At 43.0% G+C, this 24,417-nt stretch overlaps 1 protein-coding gene, 1 long non-coding RNA gene and 7 other non-coding genes across 11 annotated transcripts in view; 1 reads left to right on the top strand and 8 right to left on the bottom strand.

Annotated features, from left to right (window-relative positions):
- Positions 1-740: 740 nt before the first annotated feature.
- On the bottom strand, positions 741-859 carry LOC138237920 (5S ribosomal RNA). The gene has a single exon (XR_011189240.1). It is a non-coding gene; the product is annotated as a 5S ribosomal RNA (ribosomal RNA).
- Positions 860-2,280: 1,421 nt separating this feature from the next.
- On the bottom strand, positions 2,281-2,399 carry LOC138237921 (5S ribosomal RNA). The gene has a single exon (XR_011189241.1). It is a non-coding gene; the product is annotated as a 5S ribosomal RNA (ribosomal RNA).
- A 1,543-nt stretch (positions 2,400-3,942) lies between these two features.
- LOC138237918 (5S ribosomal RNA) lies at positions 3,943-4,061 on the bottom strand. The gene has a single exon (XR_011189238.1). It is a non-coding gene; the product is annotated as a 5S ribosomal RNA (ribosomal RNA).
- Positions 4,062-5,460: 1,399 nt separating this feature from the next.
- On the bottom strand, positions 5,461-5,579 carry LOC138237895 (5S ribosomal RNA). Its single transcript, XR_011189218.1, has one exon. It is a non-coding gene; the product is annotated as a 5S ribosomal RNA (ribosomal RNA).
- Positions 5,580-7,150: 1,571 nt separating this feature from the next.
- LOC138237928 (5S ribosomal RNA) lies at positions 7,151-7,269 on the bottom strand. Its single transcript, XR_011189248.1, has one exon. It is a non-coding gene; the product is annotated as a 5S ribosomal RNA (ribosomal RNA).
- A 1,575-nt stretch (positions 7,270-8,844) lies between these two features.
- Positions 8,845-8,963, bottom strand: LOC138237925 (5S ribosomal RNA). The gene has a single exon (XR_011189245.1). It is a non-coding gene; the product is annotated as a 5S ribosomal RNA (ribosomal RNA).
- A 1,393-nt stretch (positions 8,964-10,356) lies between these two features.
- On the bottom strand, positions 10,357-10,475 carry LOC138237892 (5S ribosomal RNA). Its single transcript, XR_011189215.1, has one exon. It is a non-coding gene; the product is annotated as a 5S ribosomal RNA (ribosomal RNA).
- Positions 10,476-10,984: 509 nt separating this feature from the next.
- The window catches only part of LOC102683428 (kinesin-like protein KIF24), a 20,180-nt gene continuing 6,747 nt past the window's right edge, over positions 10,985-24,417 (top strand). The window contains exons 1-10 of one of the 3 annotated variants that reach the window (XM_015362652.2): positions 10,985-11,466; positions 13,842-13,953; positions 15,112-15,587; positions 16,018-16,201; positions 17,252-17,349; positions 18,287-18,505; positions 18,840-18,927; positions 20,219-20,340; positions 23,081-23,186; positions 23,614-23,685. In XM_015362652.2, the coding sequence (XP_015218138.2) occupies positions 15,139-15,587; positions 16,018-16,201; positions 17,252-17,349; positions 18,287-18,505; positions 18,840-18,927; positions 20,219-20,340; positions 23,081-23,186; positions 23,614-23,685 (1,338 nt within the window). In that variant the 5' untranslated portion in view covers positions 10,985-11,466; positions 13,842-13,953; positions 15,112-15,138. Of the gene's footprint in view, positions 11,467-13,784; positions 13,954-15,111; positions 15,588-16,017; positions 16,202-17,251; positions 17,350-18,286; positions 18,506-18,839; positions 18,928-20,218; positions 20,341-23,080; positions 23,187-23,613; positions 23,686-24,417 lie in introns of all 3 variants that reach the window. The other 2 variants (XM_015362640.2, XM_015362645.2) reach the window with 2 other exon arrangements.
- LOC138237741 (uncharacterized) overlaps positions 18,501-24,417 on the bottom strand; it is a 15,975-nt gene continuing 10,058 nt past the window's right edge. The window contains exons 2-4 of the long non-coding RNA XR_011189110.1: positions 23,682-23,716; positions 19,790-19,984; positions 18,501-18,988 (exon numbers count right to left, since the gene is read on the bottom strand). This is a non-coding gene — a long non-coding RNA (uncharacterized lncRNA). The remainder of the gene's footprint in view (positions 18,989-19,789; positions 19,985-23,681; positions 23,717-24,417) is intronic.

The following is a 24,417-nucleotide window of genomic DNA, read 5'->3' as shown; positions in this document are numbered from 1 at the left end:
AGAAATGAGCGCAAGACGAAAGAAACCTACTCCGATAACGGCTCAGGCTGGTGTAGGGTCCGGCCTGTTTAACTACAATTAGACGCTTAATAAATAGGCATTGTCCTTTCAAAAGCAGGCTTTTGAATTTGTTGCCAATAGTATTTTTTTAGAATATACAGCACACATTTTTGGAGTTTAAGAGATCAAAAAACATCCATACTGCGTAGTAACACTTTAAACACTACATTTAGTGTTGAGAAACGTAAAGTTAATACTGACGAAACAATGCTTAACCTAAGCGAAGGCCAGAACTGAGTTCGATATTGCCTATGCTTACTGCAGAAGCAACACACAACCAAGGCACCTAAAGCTGCATTACTCGCAGATGTAACACAGCACACTTCCTGTACTGCCTCCTCCCCTCGTGTTCGGTTGTTCTTATTATTTCTAGCAATGCAGGTCATTCTAAAGGCGCACACACACAACTCTCTCCGAGTGGGCATCTTTTCAACACCACGAAATTCCCTGCCAGGTAAATAAACATCTTTGGTGAAAACAAAACGACTGAAGAGAAGAAAAACGACCTCGATACAGAACGCCAGCCGAACAAGTCTCCACAGCCGCTTCAACTGGGTCTCTTTTCAGCTGGCGATAGATAAACCTTTACTTGATCCTTTGCGGACTTGTAAAAACTGGTAATAAACATATACAGTATATAAGGTTGATGATGAGAATAAAAAGCGCCTCCTGCTGGTAAAAGCTTACAGCGCCTGGTATTCCCAGGCGGTCTCCCATCCAAGTACTGACCAGGCCCGACCCTGCTTAGCTTCCGAGATCAGACGAGATCGGGCGTGTTCAGGGTGGTGTGGCCGTAAGCGAGAGCAGAGCTCACTGGCGCCCTTCTTATAGAGAGGACCGCTCCTTCACTTCTTTTACGACGCGGCTTTTTTTCCTTTGCGTTTTTTCTCTCCTTCCCCCTTTCTCTCTCTTCACTGCCTTCATCCCAACTCTCTTTCCCTTCACCGTTTCACTCTGGCTTAAATAGAAAAAAGAACAGCTGATACAACTGAACCAAGCAATTATGCAGCTGTATGTCTAACGTCTTTCATGGAAGGTTTGGAAATGGAAATTACAACTAAAATAGAGCCTGATCTGTGAGGCAATAGGATTCTAGTGGACAGGCGGCATGGATTTAGGCAAGGTAGGTCTTGCTTAACGTCTTCAATTTCTCTGAACAAGCAACGGCAATAGATACCATCCGAGAATAAAATGTCAGCTTTTGATAAGGTTTCTAGTAAGCTATTAATTCTCAGTTGCAGGTGGTCGGCTTTCAGAGAAAATGATTCGAGCTCTATCATCACGAGAGAGGCAAAGGACCAAGTAGAGGTTAATTCCACGCTTAAAAGTAGAAAGAATTAAAATTGAAACGTTTGGCGTCTTCAGGTGTGAGAAATGAGCGCAAGACGAAAGAAACCTACTCCGATAACGGCTCAGGCTGGTGTAGGGTCCGGCCTGTTTAACTACAATTAGACGCTTAATAAATAGGCATTGTCCTTTCAAAAGCAGGCTTTTGAATTTGTTGCCAATAGTATTTTTTTAGAATATACAGCACACATTTTTGGAGTTTAAGAGATCAAAAAACATCCATACTGCGTAGTAACACTTTAAACACTACATTTAGTGTTGAGAAACGTAAAGTTAATACTGACGAAACAATGCTTAACCTAAGCGAAGGCCAGAACTGAGTTCGATATTGCCTATGCTTACTGCAGAAGCAACACACAACCAAGGCACCTAAAGCTGCATTACTCGCAGAGGTAACACAGCACACTTCCTGTACTGCCTCCTCCCCTCGTGTTATGTTGTTCTTATTATTTCTAGCAATGCAGGTCATTCTAAAGGCGCACACACACAACTCTCTCCGAGTGGGCGTCTTTTCAACACCACGAAATTCTCTGCCAGGTAAATATACATCTTTGGTGAAAACAAAACGACTGAAGAGAAGAAAAACGACCTCGATACAACTCCCCCCAGAACGCCAGCCGAACAAGTCTCCACAGCCGCTTCGGCTGGGTCTCTTTTCAGCTGGCGATAGATAAACCTTTACTCGATCCTTTGCGGACTTGTAAAACTTGTAATAAACATATACAGTATATAAGGTTGATGATGAGAATAAAACACGCTCACGCCAATACACAAGCACCCGCGTCTCCCCACAGCTGACAGAGAAGGAGACGACAGAGCCGCACTGACTGCACGTGTGGACAGGGGGATGAGAGAGCGCCTCCTGCTGGTAAAAGCTTTCAGCACCTGGTATTCCCAGGCGGTCTCCCATCCAAGTACTGACCAGGCCCGACCCTGCTTAGCTTCCGAGATCAGACGAGATCGGGCGTGTTCAGGGTGGTGTGGCCGTAAGCGAGAGCAGAGCTCACTGGCGCCCTTCTTATAGAGAGCACCGCTCCCTCACTTCTTTTACGACGCTGCTTTTTTTCCTTTGCGTTTTTTCTCCATCCCCCTTTCTCGCTCTTCACTGCCCTCGTCCCCGCTCTTTAATTTCACTCTTTCTTCCTTCCGATGAGGACGGAGCTGCGGGAGGAAGGGCGCTATAGAGGACCGCTGGTCGCTGGAGAGCTGCCGCTGTGCTTTGACATCTGAGCTCTGTGGAAAACGACCTCGATACACTTCGGAAAAGCGCGACTCCCACAACGCCAGCCGAAGCGCTGGGTCTTTTTTCTTCCAGCGGGCGATAAATAAACCTTTACTCGATCCTCTGCGGACTTGTCAAACTGGCGACTATGTTGTTTTTTGAAAATATTTTTTTATTAAACGTATAAAGAATTTACAAATACAAATACAACCGGAGGATCAAAATGGGTACAAGAGAACAAACAGAAAAATAAACAATTAACCGCCAGAGGTAATAAGTAAGTTATATGATTAAAGTTTATATTTTACATATATTATACGTTTTCCGTGCTTTATTCTCACATTTTTAATATAATTTAAATAGTGTTTCAGCTCCACCTCAAAAGTACTAAAAAGGGGAGTATTATTGGACCATTTGGATTTATGGATGTGAAATTTACCAAGAATGATTAATAAATTGACTATACATATTTCCAAATTTTCTATTAAACAATATAAAATAGCAAAATCCTTCAATCTAAAAAAAAAACCTTTAACTGCCTGCAAACAAAACTCTGTAAATCCGTCCAAAACAGTTCCACAAAACTACACCTCACAAATAAATGCACCAAAGATTCCTCCGGGGACTAAGAAGCAGCGAGTTACCGTTAAAAAGAACCCGAATGACTACAGAGAGTTGTAACGGTAAATACGGTGTTGTTTCCCTATGTACACCCTAAATGAGTATAAAGGGGTATTTTATAGGATTGGGACAAGACGAGCAAGACGGATATTAGATTTTAACCGAGTGCACTGAGGCCGTAGCCAGTTTCTAGACATCTACTCGGGCTGGGGATATCTGTTTACTGATTTGTAAGTAATGGGTTTCACATGCTCCTTGTATTTTCTGTTCCTTCATTCTTTACAGAGACTTATGTTTAGCACCGTTTGTTAAGTGTATGCGATTGAAAGTCTTATACTGATCATTGCCGTGATGCAGATCTCAGTGAGGGCCTATTTCTGCACGCGCTGCGTGACAGAGCCACTACCGTATTTTGGGTAGATAAAAATATCATTATATGTCATTTTTGTTTTGTTTTTTAACTAAGAACAGATCAGACCACATACTCACCTAGAAATAAAGAACCCCATAAATATATTTGTGTCCTGTGCTGATTATTCTTTGCCAGGCTACAGTATATAAGGTTCATGATGAGAATAAAACACGCTCAGACAATACACAAGCACCCGCGTCTCCCCACAGCTGACAGAGAGACGAAAAAGCTGCACTGCACGTGTGGACAGGGGGATGAGAGAGCGCCTCCTGCTGGTAAAAGCTTACAGCACCCGGTATTCCCAGGCGGTCTCCCATCCAAGTACTGACCAGGCCCGACCCTGCTTAGCTTCCGAGATCAGACGAGATCGGGCGTGTTCAGGGTGGTGTGGCCGTAAGCGAGAGCAGAGCTCACTGGCGCCCTTCTTATAGAGAGGACCGCTCCCTCACTTGTTTTACGACGCGGCTTGTTTTCCTTTGCGTTTTTTCTCTCCTTCCCCCTTTCTCTCTCTTCACTGCCTTCATCCCTGCTCTCTTTCCCTTCACCGTTTCACTCTGGCTTAAATAGAAAAAAGAACAGCTGATACAACTGAACCAAGCAATTATGCAGCTGTATGTCTAACGTCTTTCATGGAAGGTTTGGAAATGGAAATTACAATTAAAATAGAGCCTGATCTGTGAGGCAATAGGATTCGAGTGGACAGGCGGCATGGATTTAGTTAAGGTAGGTCTTGCCTAACGTCTTCAATTTCTCTGAACAAGCAACGGCAATAGATACCATCCGAAAATAAAATGTCAGCTTTTGATAAAGTTTCTAGTAAGCTATTCTCAGTTGCAGGTGGTCGGCTTTCAGAGAAAATGATTCGAGCTCTATCATCACGAGAGAGGCAAAGGACCAAGTAGAGGCTAATTCCACGCTTAAAAGTAGAAAGAATTAAAATTGAAACGTTTGGCGTCTTCAGGTGTGAGAAATGAGCGCAAGACGAAAGGAACCTACTCCGATAACGGCTCAGGCTGGTGTAGGGTCCGGCCTGTTTAACTACAATTAGACGATACATAAATAGGCATTGTCCTTTCAAAAGCAGGCTTTTGAATTTGTTGCCAATAGTATTTTTTAGAATATACAGCACAGATTTTTGGAGTTTAAGAGATCAAAAAACATCCGTAGTAACACTTTAAACACTACATTTAGTGTTGAGAAACGTAAAGTTAATACTGACGAAACAATGCTTAACCTAAGCGAAGGCCAGAACTGAGTTAGATATTGCCTATGCTTACTGCAGAAGCAACACACAACCAAGGCACCTAAAGCTGCATTACTCGCAGAGGTAACACAGCACACTTCCTGTACTGCCTCCTCCCCTCGTGTTATGTTGTTCTTATTATTTCTAGCAATGCAGGTCATTCTAAAGGCGCACACACACAGCTCTCTCCGAGTGGGCGTCTTTTCAACACCACGAAATTCTTTGCCAGGTAAATATACATCTTTGATGAAAACAAAACGACTGAAAAGAAGAAAAACGACCTCGATACAGAACGCCAGCCGAACAAGTCTCCACAGCCGCTTCGACTGGGTCTCCTTTCAGCTGGCGATAGATAAACCTTTACTCGATCCTTCGCGGACTTGTAAAACTTGTAATAAACATATACAGTATATAAGGTTGATGATGAGAATAAAAGACGCTCACGCCAATACACAAGCACCCACGTCACCCCACAGCTGACAGAGAAGGAGACGACAGAGCCGCACTGACTGCACGTGTGGACAGGGGGATGAGAGAGCGCCTCCTGCTGGTAAAAGCTTACAGCACCCGGTATTCCCAGGCGGTCTCCCATCCAAGTACTGACCAGGCCCGACCCTGCTTAGCTTCCGAGATCAGACGAGATCGGGCGTGTTCAGGGTGGTGTGGCCGTAAGCGAGAGCAGAGCTCACTGGCGCCCTTCTTATAGAGAGCACCGCTCCCTCACTTGTTTTACGACGCGGCTTTTTTTCATTTGCGTTTTTTCTCCATCCCCCTTTCTCTCTTCACTGCCCTCGTCCCCGCTCTTTAATTTCACTCTTTCTTCCTTCCAATGAGGACGGAGCTGCGGGAGGAAGGGCGCTATAGAGGACCGCTGATCGCTGGAGAGCTGCCGCTGTGCTTTGACATCTGAGCTCTGTGGAAAACGACCTCGATACACTTCGGAAAAGCGCGACTCCCACAACGCCAGCCGAAGCGCTGGGTCTTTTTTCTTCCAGCGGGCGATAAATAAACCTTTACTCGATCCTCTGCGGACTTGTCAAACTGGCGACTATGTTGTTTTTTGAAAATATTTTTTTATTAAACGTATAAAGAATTTACAAATACAAATACAACCGGAGGATCAAAATGGGTACAAGAGAACAAACAGAAAAATAAACAATTAACCGCCAGAGGTAATAAGTAAGTTATATGATTAAAGTTTATATTTTACATATATTATACGTTTTCCGTGCTTTATTCTCACATTTTTAATATAATTTAAATAGTGTTTCAGCTCCACCTCAAAAGTACTAAAAAGGGGAGTATTATTGGACCATTTGGATTTATGGATGTGAAATTTACCAAGAATGATTAATAAATTGACTATAAATAAATGCTCTTTTTCCAAATTTTCTATTAAACAATACAATAAAATATCAAAATCCTTCAATCTAAAAAAAACCTTTAACTGCCTGCAAACAAAACTCTGTAAATCCGTCCAAAACAGTTTCACAAAACTACACCTCACAAATAAATGCACCAAAGATTCCTCCGGGGACTAAGAAGCAGCGAGTTACCGTTAAAAAGAACCCGAATGACTACAGAGAGTTGTAACGGTAAATACGCTGTTGTTTCCCTATGTACACCCTAAATGAGTATAAAGGGGTATTTTATAGGATTGGGACAAGACGAGCAAGATGAATATTAGATTTTAACCGAGTGCACTGAGGCCGTAGCCAGTTTCTAGACATCTACTGGGGGTAGGAATATCTGTTTACTGGTTTGTAAGTAATGGGTTTCACATGCTCCTTGTATTTTCTGTTCCTTCATTCTTTACAGAGACTTATGTTAAGCACCGTTTGTTAAGTGTATGCGATTGAAAGTCTTATACTGATCATTGCCGTGATACAGGTCTCAGTGAGGGCCTATTTCTGCACGCGCTGCGTGACAGAGCCACTACCGTATTTTGGGTAGATAAAAATATCATTATATGTCATTTCTTTTGTTTTTTTTTATTTCTTTTAAACTACGAACAGATCAGACCACATACTCACCTAGAAATAAAGAACCCCAGAAATATATTTGTGTCCTGTGCTGATTATTCTTTGCCAGGCTACAGTATATAAGGTTGATGATGAGAATAAAAGACGCTCACGCCAATACACAAGCACCCACGTCTCCCCACAGCTGACAGAGAAGGAGACGACAGAGCCGCACTGACTGCACGTGTGGACAGGGGGATGAGAGAGCGCCTCCTGCTGGTAAAAGCTTACAGCACCTGGTATTCCCAGGCGGTCTCCCATCCAAGTACTGACCAGGCCCGACCCTGCTTAGCTTCCGAGATCAGACGAGATCGGGCGTGTTCAGGGTGGTGTGGCCGTAAGCGAGAGCAGAGCTCACTGGCGCCCTTCTTATAGAGAGCACCGCTCCCTCACTTGTTTTACGACGCGGCTTTTTTTCATTTGCGTTTTTTCTCCATCCCCCTTTCTCTCTTCACTGCCCTCGTCCCCGCTCTTTAATTTCACTCTTTCTTCCTTCCAATGAGGACGGAGCTGCGGGAGGAAGGGCGCTATAGAGGACCGCTGATCGCTGGAGAGCTGCCGCTGTGCTTTGACATCTGAGCTCTGTGGAAAACGACCTCGATACACTTCGGAAAAGCGCGACTCCCACAACGCCAGCCGAAGCGCTGGGTCTTTTTTCTTCCAGCGGGCGATAAATAAACCTTTACTCGATCCTCTGCGGACTTGTCAAACTGGCGACTATATATGTTGTTTTTTGAAAATATTTTTTTATTAAACGTATAAAGAATTTACAAATACAAATACAACCGGAGGATCAAAATGGGTACAAGAGAACAAACAGAAAAATAAACAATTAACCGCCAGAGGAAATAAGTAAGTTATATGATTCAATTGTATTTTTTACATATATTATACGTTTTCCGTGCTTTATTCTCACATTTTTAATAGAATTTAAATAGTGTTTCAGCTCCACCTCAAAAGTACTAAAAAGGGGAGTATTATTGGACCATTTGGATTTATGGATGTGAAATTTACCAAGAATGATTAATAAATTGACTATAAATAAATGCTCTTTTTCCAAATTTTCTATTAAACAATACAATAAAATATCAAAATCCTTCAATCTAAAAAAAACCTTTAACTGCCTGCAAACAAAACTCTGTAAATCCGTCCAAAACAGTTTCACAAAACTACACCTCACAAATAAATGCACCAAAGATTCCTCCGGGGACTAAGAAGCAGCGAGTTACCGTTAAAAAGAACCCGAATGACTACAGAGAGTTGTAACGGTAAATACGCTGTTGTTTCCCTATGTACACCCTAAATGAGTATAAAGGGGTATTTTATAGGATTGGGACAAGACGAGCAAGATGAATATTAGATTTTAACCGAGTGCACTGAGGCCGTAGCCAGTTTCTAGACATCTACTGGGGGTAGGAATATCTGTTTACTGGTTTGTAAGTAATGGGTTTCACATGCTCCTTGTATTTTCTGTTCCTTCATTCTTTACAGAGACTTATGTTAAGCACCGTTTGTTAAGTGTATGCGATTGAAAGTCTTATACTGATCATTGCCGTGATACAGGTCTCAGTGAGGGCCTATTTCTGCACGCGCTGCGTGACAGAGCCACTACCGTATTTTGGGTAGATAAAAATATCATTATATGTCATTTCTTTTGTTTTTTTTTATTTCTTTTAAACTACGAACAGATCAGACCACATACTCACCTAGAAATAAAGAACCCCAGAAATATATTTGTGTCCTGTGCTGATTATTCTTTGCCAGGCTACAGTATATAAGGTTGATGATGAGAATAAAAGACGCTCACGCCAATACACAAGCACCCACGTCTCCCCACAGCTGACAGAGAAGGAGACGACAGAGCCGCACTGACTGCACGTGTGGACAGGGGGATGAGAGAGCGCCTCCTGCTGGTAAAAGCTTACAGCACCTGGTATTCCCAGGCGGTCTCCCATCCAAGTACTGACCAGGCCCGACCCTGCTTAGCTTCCGAGATCAGACGAGATCGGGCGTGTTCAGGGTGGTGTGGCCGTAAGCGAGAGCAGAGCTCACTGGCGCCCTTCTTATAGAGAGCACCGCTCCCTCACTTGTTTTACGACGCGGCTTTTTTTCCTTTACGTTTTTTTCTCCTTCCCCCTTTCTCTCTCTTCACTGCCTTCATCTCTGCTCTCTTTCCCTTCACCGTTTCACTCTGGCTTAAATAGAAAAAAGAACAGCTGATACAACTGAACCAAGCAATTATGCAGCTGTATGTCTAACGTCTTTCATGGAAGGTTTGGAAATGGAAATTACAACTAAAGTAGAGCCTGATCTGTGAGGCAATAGGATTCGAGTGGACAGGCGGCATGGATTTAGTTAAGGTAGGTCTTGCCTAACGTCTTCAATTTCTCTGAACAAGCAACGGCAATAGATACCATCCGAAAATAAAATGTCAGCTTTTGATAAAGTTTCTAGTAAGCTATTCTCAGTTGCAGGTGGTCGGCTTTCAGAGAAAATGATTCGAGCTCTATCATCACGAGAGAGGCAAAGGACCAAGTAGAGGCTAATTCCACGCTTAAAAGTAGAAAGAATTAAAATTGAAACGTTTGGCGTCTTCAGGTGTGAGAAATGAGCGCAAGACGAAAGGAACCTACTCCGATAACGGCTCAGGCTGGTGTAGGGTCCGGCCTGTTTAACTACAATTAGACGATACATAAATAGGCATTGTCCTTTCAAAAGCAGGCTTTTGAATTTGTTGCCAATAGTATTTTTTAGAATATACAGCACAGATTTTTGGAGTTTAAGAGATCAAAAAACATCCGTAGTAACACTTTAAACACTACATTTAGTGTTGAGAAACGTAAAGTTAATACTGACGAAACAATGCTTAACCTAAGCGAAGGCCAGAACTGAGTTAGATATTGCCTATGCTTACTGCAGAAGCAACACACAACCAAGGCACCTAAAGCTGCATTACTCGCAGATGTAACACAGCACACTTCCTGTACTGCCTCCTCCCCTCGGGTTATGTTGTTCTTATTATTTCTAGCAATGCAGGTCATTCTAAAGGCGCACACACACAACTCTCTCCGAGTGGGCGTCTTTTCAACACCACGAAATTCTTTGCCAGGTAAATATACATCTTTGGTGAAAACAAAACGACTGAAGAGAAGAAAAACGACCTCGATACAGAACGCCAGCCGAACAAGTCTCCACAGCCGAAGCACTGGGTCTCTTTTCAGCTGGCGATAGATAAACCTTTACTCGATCCTTTGCGGACTTGTAAAACTGGCGACGTATACAGTATATAAGGTTGATGATGAGAATAAAAGACGCTCACGCCAATACACAAGCACCCACGTCTCCCCACAGCTGACAGAGAAGGAGACGACAGAGCCGCACTGACTGCACGTGTGGACAGGGGGATGAGAGAGCGCCTCCTGCTGGTAAAAGCTTACAGCACCTGGTATTCCCAGGCGGTCTCCCATCCAAGTACTGACCAGGCCCGACCCTGCTTAGCTTCCGAGATCAGACGAGATCGGGCGTGTTCAGGGTGGTGTGGCCGTAAGCGAGAGCAGGGTTCACTGGCGCCCTTCTTATAGAGAGGACCGCTCCCTCACTTGTTTTACGACGCGGCTTGTTTTCCTTTGCGTTTTTTCTCTCCTTCCCCCTTTCTCTCTCTTCACTGCCTTCATCCCTGCTCTCTTTCCCTTCACCGTTTCACTCTGGCTTAAATAGAAAAAAGAACAGCTGATACAACTGAACCAAGCAATTATGCAGCTGTATGTCTAACGTCTTTCATGGAAGGTTTGGAAATGGGAATTAGAACTAAAATAGAGCCTGATCTGTGAGGGTCCGGCCTGTTTAACTACAATTAGACGATAAATAAATAGGCATTGTCCTTTCAAAAGCAGGCTTTTGAATGTGTTGCCAATAGTATTTTTTTAGAATATACAGCACAGATTTTTGGAGTTTAAGAGATCAAAAAACATCCATACTGCGTAGTAACACTTCAAACACTACATTTAGTGTTGAGAAACGTAAAGTTAATACTGACGAAACAATGCTTAACCTAAGCGAAGGCCAGAAATGAGTTAGTTATTGCAGAAGCAACACACAACCAAGGCACCTAAAGCTGCATTACTCGCAGATGTAACACAGCACACTTCCTGTACTGCCTCCTCCCCTCGTGTTCGATTGTTCCTGTGTCGTCACGCCTCCGTTGCCATGATCAAGACACCCGATTGGCTCATTCCTCCTCGCGGGGGGGGGGAAGCGGGACAGAGGGCGCGAGCCCGGCGCCGGCTGTTGGAGGCGACGTTTTGTTGTCATGGAAACCGGGGAAGCGCAGGTACGGTTCTTGCAGAAAGACGGCGGCCGCACCGAGAGAACAGGCGGAGGGGAGCGATAATCTGGGTCGGGGAGTGTGTGTGTATCCATCAGTACACACGCAACCCCGTCCGCCGGGGGGGGATGCGCCGAAAACACAAGCAGGACAACTTGCCCTCTGAGAGTCGGGAGCGCCGCCGTTTTGGGAAACTTTAGCCCCTAGTGCTACCTGGTAAGTTCTGTTCCGGTCCTACAACCGCAGTACAACATCAGCCACATGTTGCAGCAGTGTAGCACTTACTGGGCACATACAGTATACATATTGTGATTTAGCTAGGCTTTGATCTGGTACCGTTAATACTCACTGAGTATTAACATCTGTTGCTAACGTTTTACACATCCATCTAGCATGTCAATACCGTTTGAAACCCACGGACGTCTTGAGCTACGAGAAGTCGTGAGTCTAAAGACGTAACAGCAACTGCGAGTCGTCACCTCTTGCCCAGGAGGTCCTCTTAGGCGACATCAAATAACGAACTTCCAAAGAAAGCGAAAGTCATAAAAGGTTCTTTGTGGTCTTTTTTGGGGGGAAGGGTTAGGGTTAGGGTTTTTCTTTTTTTTTTCTTGTTGTAAACAATCCCGTCTAAGAGGACTTACAGAGGGACGGTTCGTTTTTTTTATAGTTTAGAGTCGCCAGCCCACTATAAGGTTTTTGGATATTAATTAAATGTTTTTTTGGGAATCATTCAATTTATTGTTTATTCACAATTCAAGTCTCTTTTTGCTGTTGTATAAGTACTAATTCACCTCATTAGTTGGAGAAAGAATTAGGTTCAAGTGTTGTCAGGTGTTGAATGTCCTGCCTGGTGAAAATCAAGAACAGGCTCACATGAATCAAGATGCCCTGTTTTCCAAGAGCCCCAGGAGAACAGTGCACCATCAGTACATTGGAGCCAGGAATAAGTCAGCTCAAGATCAGTGGAGCCAAGTCCTGGTTAGTGGTGAATCAAAGCTTTGCACTTGCTAATCCAGTACCAGGCACCAGCCGATGGCTGCTTTGGGAGGACCAAGAGTGATGGATCTTGTGTAGACTGGAGGTGCCCTCACCGCAAGGTGCCACACTGACCAAGTCCCGGGATCCCACAGTCCTCTGTTCCTGCAGACTGCTCCTATAATAATAATAATAATAATAATAATAATAATAATAGAATGTTTCTTTATTAGCCCCATACAATTTCTTGCATTAGGAATTCATCTTTTCACATACCCCAGCTTTTCTCCAGGGAGACACAGACACAGAGAAGCTTGGGGTCAGAGCGCAGGGTCAGCCATTGTACAGCACCCCTGGAGCAGTTGGGGTTAAGGGCCTTGCTCAGGGGCCCAACAGAGTAGGATTCCTCTGTCGATATCCTTAGCCACAGAGCTCCGCCCAAGACAGGAATGGGACAGCTATGCTTGAACCCCACTGAGTTCAGTGTTGAGCAGAGCTGGGGTGTTTTGTGCCACCCAGGTCTGCAAGAGTAATGGGGTGGAATCGGGTGCAAAGCGTGTGGCCCGGATGTACAGCTTGTACTGCTTTGCAACAGTGGCCCCACGGAGCCCAGTCACAGCTGCCTCCTTGGCTCCAGAACATCTAGAATGAGCACAGGGCTTTTTCCACTTCATCTCGTAAAGAGCTTTGAGATGGAGTCCCACGTGATGATGAGCTACTAGCTTTACTGCATACTGATTGGGAGACTGCGCTCCTCAATGTTCAGTTTGGGATCCTGAAGAGAGTACGGCAGCTTATAAATTGTACCACCACACCCAAATACATTGTTAGCATGCATGTGGTTGTCATGGCAGTACAAGATTTATGCAGCTGGGCTATAATGGATAAAGTGTCCTACCTTAGTGAAGTCGCAAATACAATAACATGGAATTCAGGGACGTAATATTGGTAGGCTGCTCCAGCTGCAATGATCCTAATTTAAGCACTTCTGTATCTGCTGATGTGCAGGGGGAGAAATAGTCTAGATGTTCTTTTCTGGTGGATGAGGTACGTAGGCAAAGCTCAGAGGTGATTGGGAGATTTTGATTTTACTTTTCAAATTTCATCCATCCATTAAATGGATATGGAGAAAACACTGGCTTTAAAAGTCTTTAAAGCAGACCCGGGCAGCACATGGACTGCAGGCCTTTTTCCTAAATATCTCAGGATGGATTTCTCCTCTTCAAGGAAAAACTGTTACTGCTATGGACGCTACGCCTTATTGTTGATACGTCTAGGAACACAGTAATTTCAGCATCCTTCTCGCATATGCTGACCATGGGAAAAAAAATTGATCAGCAAGGTTTGATGAGGTTTAAAATCTCACGCTATTGTTTCTACCTTAAGCGAATCATAGGTGTATGTTTATATGCTGTACGTAGTTGTCTCTGTTAGTATAAGAGAGGCTTGTTCATTTACTGTATATCTTCTGGGAGACATTCAGTGTTGCAGTGTGCCCGTTCAGCTGTGCATTACACCCTGCTCTGCCTCACATTTTATACTTCACCTGTCCCATACAGCACTGCAGCTGCGCTGGATTATCTATAATTATCCTGAGATATTCCCTACTGTTGTAGGGATTGAATTTCAGTGCTGGACACCATTAGACAGCGGCTTTTCATGAGAGAGCATACTGGAATGTGGACCTGACCCTCGGAGCGAGAGAAAAATAAAACTACAGTACTGCACGTAAGTGGTTTTCATTTTGAGCATTAAACATAACGAATGAAATTACATGAATGTAACTCCTCACTCGTTTCCCAAAACGAAGCCCTAGGAATCTAGGAGGACTGTGCTTTCTGTATTGTTTCTTCAGGGCTGTGGAACGGACTCTCTGCCCGTATCCGATCTTACATGCTGATCAGCACCTTCTGATCCTGTCAGAAGCCTGACCCTGTTAGCTGGCATTTAGTTCTGATTAAGTTCCAGTGTTCATTTGTTTATACATCTCTCTATTCCTTTTGTCTTGGCTTTGTTTTATTGTGTTGCACCTCGTGAAGACGTGTCATGAAAGGCCCTGCAGGAAATCAAAACTGTTATCATAAGTATTAAGAATATGTAGTAATGAAACTAGTTTTTCTAGTTCCTGAGAGTGGAATGACATTAAAGTGATATGGAGAAATGATACAGCCAAGTGTTCTTTAAAGCACGTCAAGATATGTAACCGGTGATCTACAGGGTATTGAGCAACCTGGTGTAAACAATGTGAAGTATTAATTTTGTCATTGGTATGATACAGTCTGGTCATACGTTTGTAAATTCCCCCAGCCAGTAAAGAATATTTCTGCTAAATATATTTGTCCAGTAGGGGACTATTCCTTACTCCTTATAAAGATATATAAAGATAGTGTCATACCTTTCTATAGTTCTTTATTCACTATTGCACAATTATTGTGATTCTATTTTACAGGTTTATACACATGTTTTATTTATTGCTAACAGGTATTAAAAGCTTTATTCTGAAAAGTTGTTGTAAATTCTGCTTTAAAATAATTACTTGCAATAGATCGCAAGGGGGTGTAGAGGGGAATTAAAATAGGATTGGACAATGTCTGGCAGCCGCTCAGTGAAGAACTAAATACAGTATGTTGAACATGCCTCCCTTCTCATTTCCTCACCAAAGCTTACTTATGCGAGACGACTGCTTCTTTGAAATAAAATGAAACGGTAAATCATTTATGGAGCTCTTTGTTTTATCCACTGAATCTGTTTTTACAAGAGTTTTGTGTGAATAAATTGTTTTTTTAAAGGGTGACTAAAACAACATGTAGAAGTAAACCATGTATGTTTAGAATATTCTTTTTTAAGCGTATGGAGTAACACAGCCCTGTTCCCCCTGGTGTGCAGGGAGCTCTGGGGGCGGAGGACAGAGATATGGCTTCCTGTCTCTATGAGTGCCTGTGCGAGGCAGGGCTAGAGCGCTACTATCCCCAGTTCACCGCGCTCGGACTGCGGAGGCCTGCCCACCTCTCCCGCCTCACCATGAGCGATTACCCCCGGCTGGGAGTGCACCACATGCAGGACCGCACCCGCCTCTTCCACCTGGTGCAGCTGGTCAAAACCCTGCAGGACGGGCAGGGGGCTGAGGAGGAGGAGGAGGAAGACGGTTCTCTCCCAGCTCGGGGCACCCCACGCCGGCAGCTGGATTTCAGCACCCCCTCTGGGCACAGCACCCACGCTGACAGCGTCGCACCTAGACGCAGGCCCGGGCAGGCAGGAGTGCCACACAGCCTCAGGTGTCCAGCCAAGAAGGAGCGAACCCCTTTGCACAGAGTCACACACAGCCAAGGGTACAACTATGGGTTACCCCTCTCTTCTGCCAGGTACCCAAAATCGCCCCGACCTGTCTCCTTTTTTCCTTTTGTCGTGGTAATAACAGCAGACTGGCACATTCATCCTGATCCACTCTTCCCGTTACAGGTTATTACAGAAATAACTTTTTACGCTCATTCTGTTACAGAAATGTTTTTAATGCTCGTTCTTCTGCCTTTAGGCATCCCTGTTGACGTGAGTGTTCGCGTAATTAAAGATAAGGTGCAAGACCCTGGCACACACATGGAATCTAGGCCTTTTTCCCAAACACCTCGGGATACCAAGGAAAACCGTTACTGTTATGGACACTAGCTTTAGGCCTAAATGCCTAATTGCCTTCATGCCTTCTGCCTTCAGGCATACCCGTTAAGATGCTAGTGTCTTCCGACTTACAGCCGCGGTGTCCGGTCGAGCTCTTCCTCAGGCCTGTGTGTGTCTCAGGGCGGGGGGCCGCGGCCCCGCGCGGGTGGCGGCGGAGAGGATCCGGGTGTGCGTGCGGAAGCGGCCGCTGCGCGGGGGGGAGGAGCGGCGGGGGGAGCTGGACGTGGTGGACGCTCAGGACCACGAGTCGGTGCTGGTCCACGAGAAGAAGGAGGCGGTGGACCTCTCCCTATACACGCTTCAGGTACCACGCTCTGCCCCACAGCTTGTGTCCCTCATCTCATCCACACACAGGTGTTTACTTCACCTGCAGGCGCATAGTGTGCGTTTAGTCACTTGCAGCAGATTTCTCCTGGCTCTTCAGAGGGAAATATTTTTTGAGGGACTGCAGACGTTCTTACTTACTTCACTTTACTGATGGGAAATTTGCTTGTCAAGCAGGTAAAAGAGAAGAAATTGCACAATACATTTAACAAAACATGAACCCGTTAACAAATAAGAGACATAGATGCATGATGTGAAAGAAAATATATATATATATAAAGAAGTTAAATATACAGTCAGTTACCCAATTTGAGCAGGTTGATAGCTGTGGGAGAGAAAGATGACTTAGTTCTGTTGCGTCTGTCCTGAATCTGGATTGTCTCAATCGAGTCAAATTCACAGTGAAAGGGCCGGGTCATGACTGTCAGCTATCATATTGGCCTTCCTCAGTATTTGCTCAATGTAGACGTCTGACAGCTGTAACTGTTGGGCTGTTCTGCTGGCTACCTTCACAATCCTGCTCACTGTTTTTATTGCGTGTTTTAAGGTGACCAAACCAGGCTACCACAGTGAGTGTTAGGACAGATTCAATGAAAGACTGATAGAACAAAGTCATTGTTGTAGTACACACATGAGAAGAGAAGAGTTTTCTTAGGAAGAACGACCGCTGTTGGCTCTTCTTTCATGTGGCGTCTGTGTTACATGTGTCAACAACAGTGCCAAGATATTTGTAACAGTTGACAATTTCAATTTCTTGCTCCTCAATTCAGCACATAGCCCTCAGTGAAAATATTTTGAGGCTCATATTATGAACTACATTAGCCTCTTGCTGTACAATTCTTTCCTACATGTAGATGAATGTTGTGCATAATGCAGTGTACACATTACTTCAGTTACATACTGTATTTAAGTCTGTATTAGGTTGCTTATACCTATAGTGTACGAGTTAATCTTTGTATTACACATTTCAGTTCAATTCTCAAAACTGACCATGTGATCAGCAAAACTAGGATCTGTTCTCTTTCTTTAGCATGTGTTTTATTTTGATGACGTGTTCGGTGAGTCCTGCACAAATGAGGATGTGTACCGTAAGACTGCCTACCCCCTGATTCAGCATGTCTTCAATGGGTAAGAAATCTGCCTCCAACATCCGCCACCAGAACATGAATATGAGAACGACTCACTTTACTGTGGGGTTTAATGAGAAAACAGGTGACATTTTTGAAAACATAACAAAATCTACATCCTTCTGGGTTAACACTCTTTCCCTTAATTTCCATCCTTGCCCATGCCCCAGTTTTATCATTGAACCTGAAGTTCTCCATTGTTTTGACTTCAGTAACTTTTAGGATTTTTGCCTCAGATCTCATTATAATCTGCTCTGTTCAAGACTAGTGAGACTCGTTTCCCTTTACCTGTCTCTGTATGGCATGCCCTCAGGATCAGAAGTTATTGTGGCTGCTGTTCTTCAAACTCTTTCTAAGACAGCAGCACTCTTTTTTGTAATGCAGTGATCAGAATAGCTCACAGTCGATTCATTCTATTGCACTGTATATTTCCAGTTATATAACCTTGGAGTTACATTCTGCCTTCAGATAGCATGCCAGCTGTTCCATATGCCCAAGCAGTTTGTCTGGTTTATCTCCTTTTCCACATTGTCCTCCTGCTCCTGGAGGGCTGCTGTGTCTTTGCCTTTCAGTCTGCAGGTTCATTTGTTAAGTGTCTGGTTTCTGCATATTAAATGGTGATTACTGTATCCATTTCACATGTATCTTTTGCTGTTTCTTCTGACACAGAAGCCTGGCACTGGAGGATTATTTAAGAAGTTTATTAAATGTATCAGACTCAAGATCACTGAGGCATCCAGGGAAGGCCCTACAGAGCCAAAGTGTCTCCCTCCTATTTTTCAGCATGGAATTAACCTCTACTTGCTCCTCTTTCAGCCAGTGTGCTCTTTCAGCTCCCCGCTCCATGTCACACTGTGTATTATTTGCTGAAACTGCTTTCTGATCCCCGTCAGACCCGCATGCCTGTAAGAGCCTCTCTGTCCGGCTCTCTCTTGCAGGGGCAAAGCCACATGTTTCGCGTACGGGCAGACGGGGGCGGGGAAGACTCACACGATGATGGGCACGGCCCGCAGCCCCGGCCTGTACGCGCTGGCCGCCCGCGACCTCTTCGCCCGGCTGGGGCGGCCCGCGCCTGCCCGCGGCCCCCTGCACCTCTGCATCAGCTTCTTTGAGATCTACTGTGGGCAGCTGTACGACCTGCTGGATGGCAGGAAACGGTGCGTGGGGCCTGACTTCCTTGCAAGAGACACAGGCGTGTCGTAGGTCAGCCGTTCATCCCTCACAGGCTTGAACCTGTTGTGCAGAGAGGCTCGCCCACTCAGCAGGATTTAACTATTGCAGATGGCTCTTCCTTGGGAGTTCCTCATCGGGTTGTGGCCAATTATTATGCGGAACACTGTAAGTGCAAGCATACCCAGAGCTAGGCAGACGTGGAAATCTTAACAAATGTTATATGCAGTCGACATTTATTTTATTTAGAAGATGCTGGCAGACTGGTGTGTTGGTTTGTGTGGGCTTGTTCTGAGCGGCCATTCTTCCCTGTCCCTGAAGGTTGTTTGCCAGGGAGGATGGGCGTCATGTGGTCCAGATCGTGGGGCTACGGGAGGAGAGGGTGGAGTCCGTGGGCACGCTGCTTGAGGTGATGCCTTCTTTTTCTTCATCACAACGTCCTTCTCCTGGCTTATGAAATACTTCAAAATCTTAAATCAGAAAGTGCTGCAGAATCATTCTTCTGTTAAGAAATTACACACATTGTCATTGATGGAAGAAAAACGGGCTACTGATACTGGAAGTATAATTATCATTTAAACAAGAATGACAAGATTTGTATTATTTCTATTCAGTAGCGAGTGCAAAGGGCGGTAGGGTGTTCAAGAATTGGGAACACGACACAGAGTCTTCAGGAGCCTCAGAGGGGGTTTCTGGAGATGAAGTTTCCTGGTTTCAAGCCATTTTTCAAACAAGGGAACAAGTAAAGGTTTATTCCATCCTGAAAAGAGAAGAAAAGAAACACGAAGCAGAAACGTTGTTTCTTTTCTTCTCTTTTCAGCAGGGAATAAACCTTGACTTGTTCCTTTGCAGCCTGCACATGCTGATGCATCTCCCTATTTAAACATTGTTCAAACAAGTTGAATGCCCTGCCATCACTAGGAAACATAACAAGAGCAGCAAATACAGCACCAGGAGCAAATCACGTTTATAACACCTAACACAAGAAAGTGTACAGGGAGCCCAGCTCTGGTCTGTTGAATGTTGAATTATTTGATGTCTTACAAATCATTTTTGCAATAACCCAGTGCTGCTCTTCTGTTTTTTCAACATTTACAAAAGAAATAACACAATTGTCACGTCTCTCTTTGTTATTGTTAATTATCCTATCTGCTCTCATAAAGAATAATGTTTATTTTGGAAACACATATTATTGCCCACATGTAACTTTTATATATACAGAAAGCTGTATACATAAAGCTTATATATATATAAATATAAAGAACACTCACACAAACATGGGGAGAACATACAGACTCCACACAGACGGCACCCCATACCAGGAATTGAACCTGGTGCCCCAGTTCTGCAAGGCAGCAAGCCACTACTCCCCTCCTTTGGCTAGACATCCGTTAGGAAATTAGGCTCATAAATAAACTGTGACCATCCTGTGAACCCTTGTTGTTAGGTGGTCTGTAGCTGAAAGACTAAAAACCACATTAAAGTCACATTAAACCACTGTTAAAGTTGTTCAAAAGGATAACCTGGCTTCTTTCAAGAAGGGCTAGATGGGCTGAATGGCTTCCTCTTACTCTTGATTTGCTCTTAGGTGTCACTTAGTCGCCCCTAATGTGCAATACTGAAGGCTTAAACCATTCTCCTGAATGTACTCCTAAGGCAGTGGCACTGTGTTGGTCTAAGTGTCTGTGTGTGCTCTGCAGGTGATCTCCTGGGGCAGCAGGGAGCGCAGCAGGGGTGCCAGTGGAGTGAACGCAGACTCCTCTCGATCTCATGCCGTCATTCAGATACACCTCAAAGACTCCACTCGCAGGCTGGTTGGCAGGTCAGGACTCTCCCAGTGCAGGGACACTTTGCCCTTTATGCATTTGCAGTGCAAGTACATCACATTTGTATTATTTGCTTTTGTTTAGATTAGACTGAGATTTTCTTTGTCTACTCAAAGTGGAAATTTGTCTTAGGTTTCACTCCTTTACAATTAATGAAAATACCAGTTCATCAACAAACATAAAGGAAGAACAACACATTAGGCGCGGAAAAAGCATACATTCACAGATAAAAATCCCACTGATCATAATGCAAATGCCTGGCAAAACAAATAAAATCTTTTGAAAAGAAAAGACCCCACCATGAGTGAAAAAATATATTACAGAGGGGATTTTGTTTGTTTATGTCCCGATTTACAGTTTCAGCAGTACAATGGCAGCAGCTCCTATAACTGGATATTGAGATATTGAGTGCAATAGAAATGAGGAACGTTTAAGTGTTAGGTTGATCATGCGTTATATTATATTGCCATAAACTTGAAAAAATGGTAAAGGATAATGCGTTATCCAATTCTAAATTGGCTAAAATGTTTGGAACGTTATAATTCCCGAAGTGTCTCCAAGTCTGCTCTGGTTTCCCGTGCTGTGGCTTGAAATCCCGTCTTCTAAAATTAAAAGCTCAAAGCCACAGAATGTTCCCTCAGCCTTATGTGACACTGATTTGTTTCCCCAGTCACAATTTCTTGCCTTCATTTTTAAGAAGTCTTTACAGAAACCTTTTTTAAACCTGGTCATAAGAGCACATAAATATATATCTTTATGATGCACTAAAAATGTAGAATGTTGTGTTCAGTTTTGGTCACCATAATACAAAAAAGGTTTTTATAGCCTTAAAAAGCAGATTGACATTGTTAAAAAATAGGATAAAAGAGCTTCATCTCTTCAATACAGACCAAAGGGGATTGGAAGATTTTATATAAATCTTCTTATATATCATATTTTAAGTGGAATAGATAGGGTCAACTCAGAGGACTACTTCAAGCTTGGGAGCTATACAAGGTCACAGGGTCACAATTGGAAACCAAGAGACAATTTGTGTAGGATTGAGAATACAAAACACTGGTGTCGAAAGCAAAAAGCAGCTACTGTAGGTATCGGAGTGTCTGGACCAAACTTTCCAGCCATACAATTCAGACTCATAATCGGAGATGCGTCATGAAAAGACTGGACATTTTTATGATCACTTAGCTACGAAACAACCAGAAGAACAAGCTGAGCAAAATGGTCATGCTTTGTACACTGTGATATTTTATAAGATGGACATAAAGAACTGGTTTGAACTGGAATGGAGGAATGCTGGACATAAGGGCTACTATGTAATTCTACACTGTGTTGTATAGGATCGCCTGCTACGTAACTAAGTAACCAGTTATATTAAAGAAGTTGGCAAATAGGGAAGAAAAAGACGAGCTTGATTCTACAATGCTGCCTATCTGATCAGCACAGGGAGGCGGGATAAATAAACAGAAAAATATTAAAGAACTCTTCTAGTTTAATTGTTTTTGTGAAAAATACACCAGGCATCTCTGTGTTCCACTCCTATGCGCATGAAATACTTATTTTAGCTTCTTAGACAGACAGTCTTTGAAATGGAAGTGGAAACATTTCTCCAACAGCCACTTCTCAGTTGTCACCATTCCTATGTTCTTATTTAAAAAGTAAAACAAAATATTACAAGTAAATATAGTTGTTATTAATAGGCCGGTAACAAGAGCTCATTTTTACCTTAGATGGCTTGGCACACTTCCAAAGCTGTTCAAAGCTTTGGCAGTAATTTGCATAACAAAATTTTGTCGGTTTTTATTTCTGAGATTATTTGAATGAAAATGGTTGTTTTACAGGTCATAGTTAGCTATATGAGATGAGAAGTGCTTTCAAGTGTCTTTTGAGATATATTTTATGGAACAGAAAATATTTTTTTTACAGTTCCATACTGTATTTTATGGAAAGTTACACAGCAGCACAAGCTGTGTATCTATTGGATACTGTATATACATATTCATTTAGTTTAATTGTATATGCAGGTTTAAAAAGGTGTTTGCATCCAGTTCATTTCATAATGGTCACCCTTTTTAAGTTGGCCTCAAAATAATTCATTAATAATGGTCACTAACAATAACACATATAAAAGGGAAAGTGATTTATTATATTAAGGTCTGTTCTATCACGTATGTGTCTAAACTTATGCACTAAACATAAAGATAAAAAAGGCAAACAAAAATTTAGAAAACATACATAAATATTTACTCTAATTATGAAGAGGGAGACTTTTCTTGTGGTTACAGTCATATTAGAAAACAGCAACCAGTCAGGTAGCATAGCTGTAGCAACAGTTTATTATTGCACAGCACCATTTTGCATATACCTGGACTGGTCAATGAGCCTCTACAGGTGCATTCAAATTACTTTTCATATTTCTTATGAAAACACCCAGGACATGACTGATATGGAAGATCTTCCGATTATGGTTATTTTTGTCACCATGGCATTGTAAATTCTCTCAGCTTTTCTAAGCCAAACAGAATGACAATTCGACCTTTCTTTTTGATATTGTTCTGTTGGTTAAATATGTATTTTAAAAATCCTACATTTAACAAAAGTAAAATATGCATTCCAATTTGTTGCCACAGTTGTTTTCATTTCAGTGCTCTATTTTAATTTTTTGGATGTAGTATTGGCAGTAGGGTGAGCTCAGTAAGCAGCACATTAATATCAAACACTCTGATATCTGTGGTGCAGGATTTCCTTCATCGACCTGGCAGGGAGTGAGAGAGCTGCAGATACCAGGGACCCAGACAGACAGACCAAGATGGAAGGAGCAGAGATCAACCAGAGCCTGCTGGCTGTGAGTTCACCCTCCTCTGTCATTTTCTCCAATCCTCTCTCTCTTTTCATTCTCTGTGCTTTTCTGACTTTACAGCATCGAAAAAGATATGTGGCTGGATGTGTTTTAGCTTCCAGTATATTTGAACTTGACAGGTTACCAGCATGGACATTAGAGTAGGAACAGAAAATCCTGGTGTCTGTTGTCCGGTACAGTGGTGAGGGATGGAGCTGGAGCTGACTCACCAGAATACAACACCTGTCCAGTGAAGCCAGATGGATGTTTCTGGCAGATGTTTAGATGTAAATGTAGATGTTTCTATGATGTTGCTGGCGTCCCCTGAGAGAGCGTCAGAGAGGAAACAGCGGCCAGTTAAGTCGGTAGATTGAAGGCACACTGTCTCCTAAGATATAGTGCAGTAATCAAGGGTTTTGTGCTTGTATTTCAGCTAAAGGAATGTATTCGTGCTCTGGACCAAGAACACTCTCACACACCATTCCGCCAGAGCAAACTCACCCAGGTAGGTATTGGATTCAGCACATTCTTCTAATCTAAGAAAGGGATAAAGAAAGAGATGTTAGACTCTGTACTGTACTGTAACTACAAGTGAGAATGTCAGTTTTTGGTTGCATGTCCCCTTGAGGCAGTTGAAGTCTGCAACCCACTGTGCTCACCAAACTTTGCATGATAATTTGAAACGCCCTGCTGCAGCCATTTGCCTAAAGTTGCCTGTTCTATTTTTTTCTGCATGGTAAATGTATGCTTAAATGTATTTAGATGGTCCAAAGCTTTCATTTTTTTTCTCCTGATGAATTCCTTGGTTGGGTTTTTTTTCCTTTTCGACAACTAAACCTTTGAGTTCAAACTTGAATAGCATTCAGGTCAATCCATATCTTTATGTGATTAATGTATGGGGACTGAGATGCCCAATCCATAAAACTTATCTCCACTTTCTACAGAAATTCCTTTGTACATTTTGTAAAATGCTTAAGGCCACTATCCTTCTGCAATATAATCCTTCTCCTGTGTTTGTCAATAACGGCCCATACATTTCTTTTCAGTCAATCAGATTGTTCTGCTTTGTTCTGTTTCACCTTCATAAGTATTAACTTATGGACATTAATACTTGTTCAATCAACATATTTTAGTTTTAGATTTTTCCTGGTATTTAACTTCTGTTACTCATAAAAATATTAATTCTGAGCATTTTTTGTGATGGAAAATATTCAGTAAATGATGTCTGTATATCATT

The sequence above is a fragment of the Lepisosteus oculatus genome, chromosome 3 (genome assembly GCF_040954835.1).
Source record: "Lepisosteus oculatus isolate fLepOcu1 chromosome 3, fLepOcu1.hap2, whole genome shotgun sequence".
NCBI classification, from domain to species: domain Eukaryota; kingdom Metazoa; phylum Chordata; class Actinopteri; order Semionotiformes; family Lepisosteidae; genus Lepisosteus; species Lepisosteus oculatus.
Note: the sequence above shows the minus strand (reverse complement) of the source record. Positions and strands in the feature narration are given on the sequence as shown.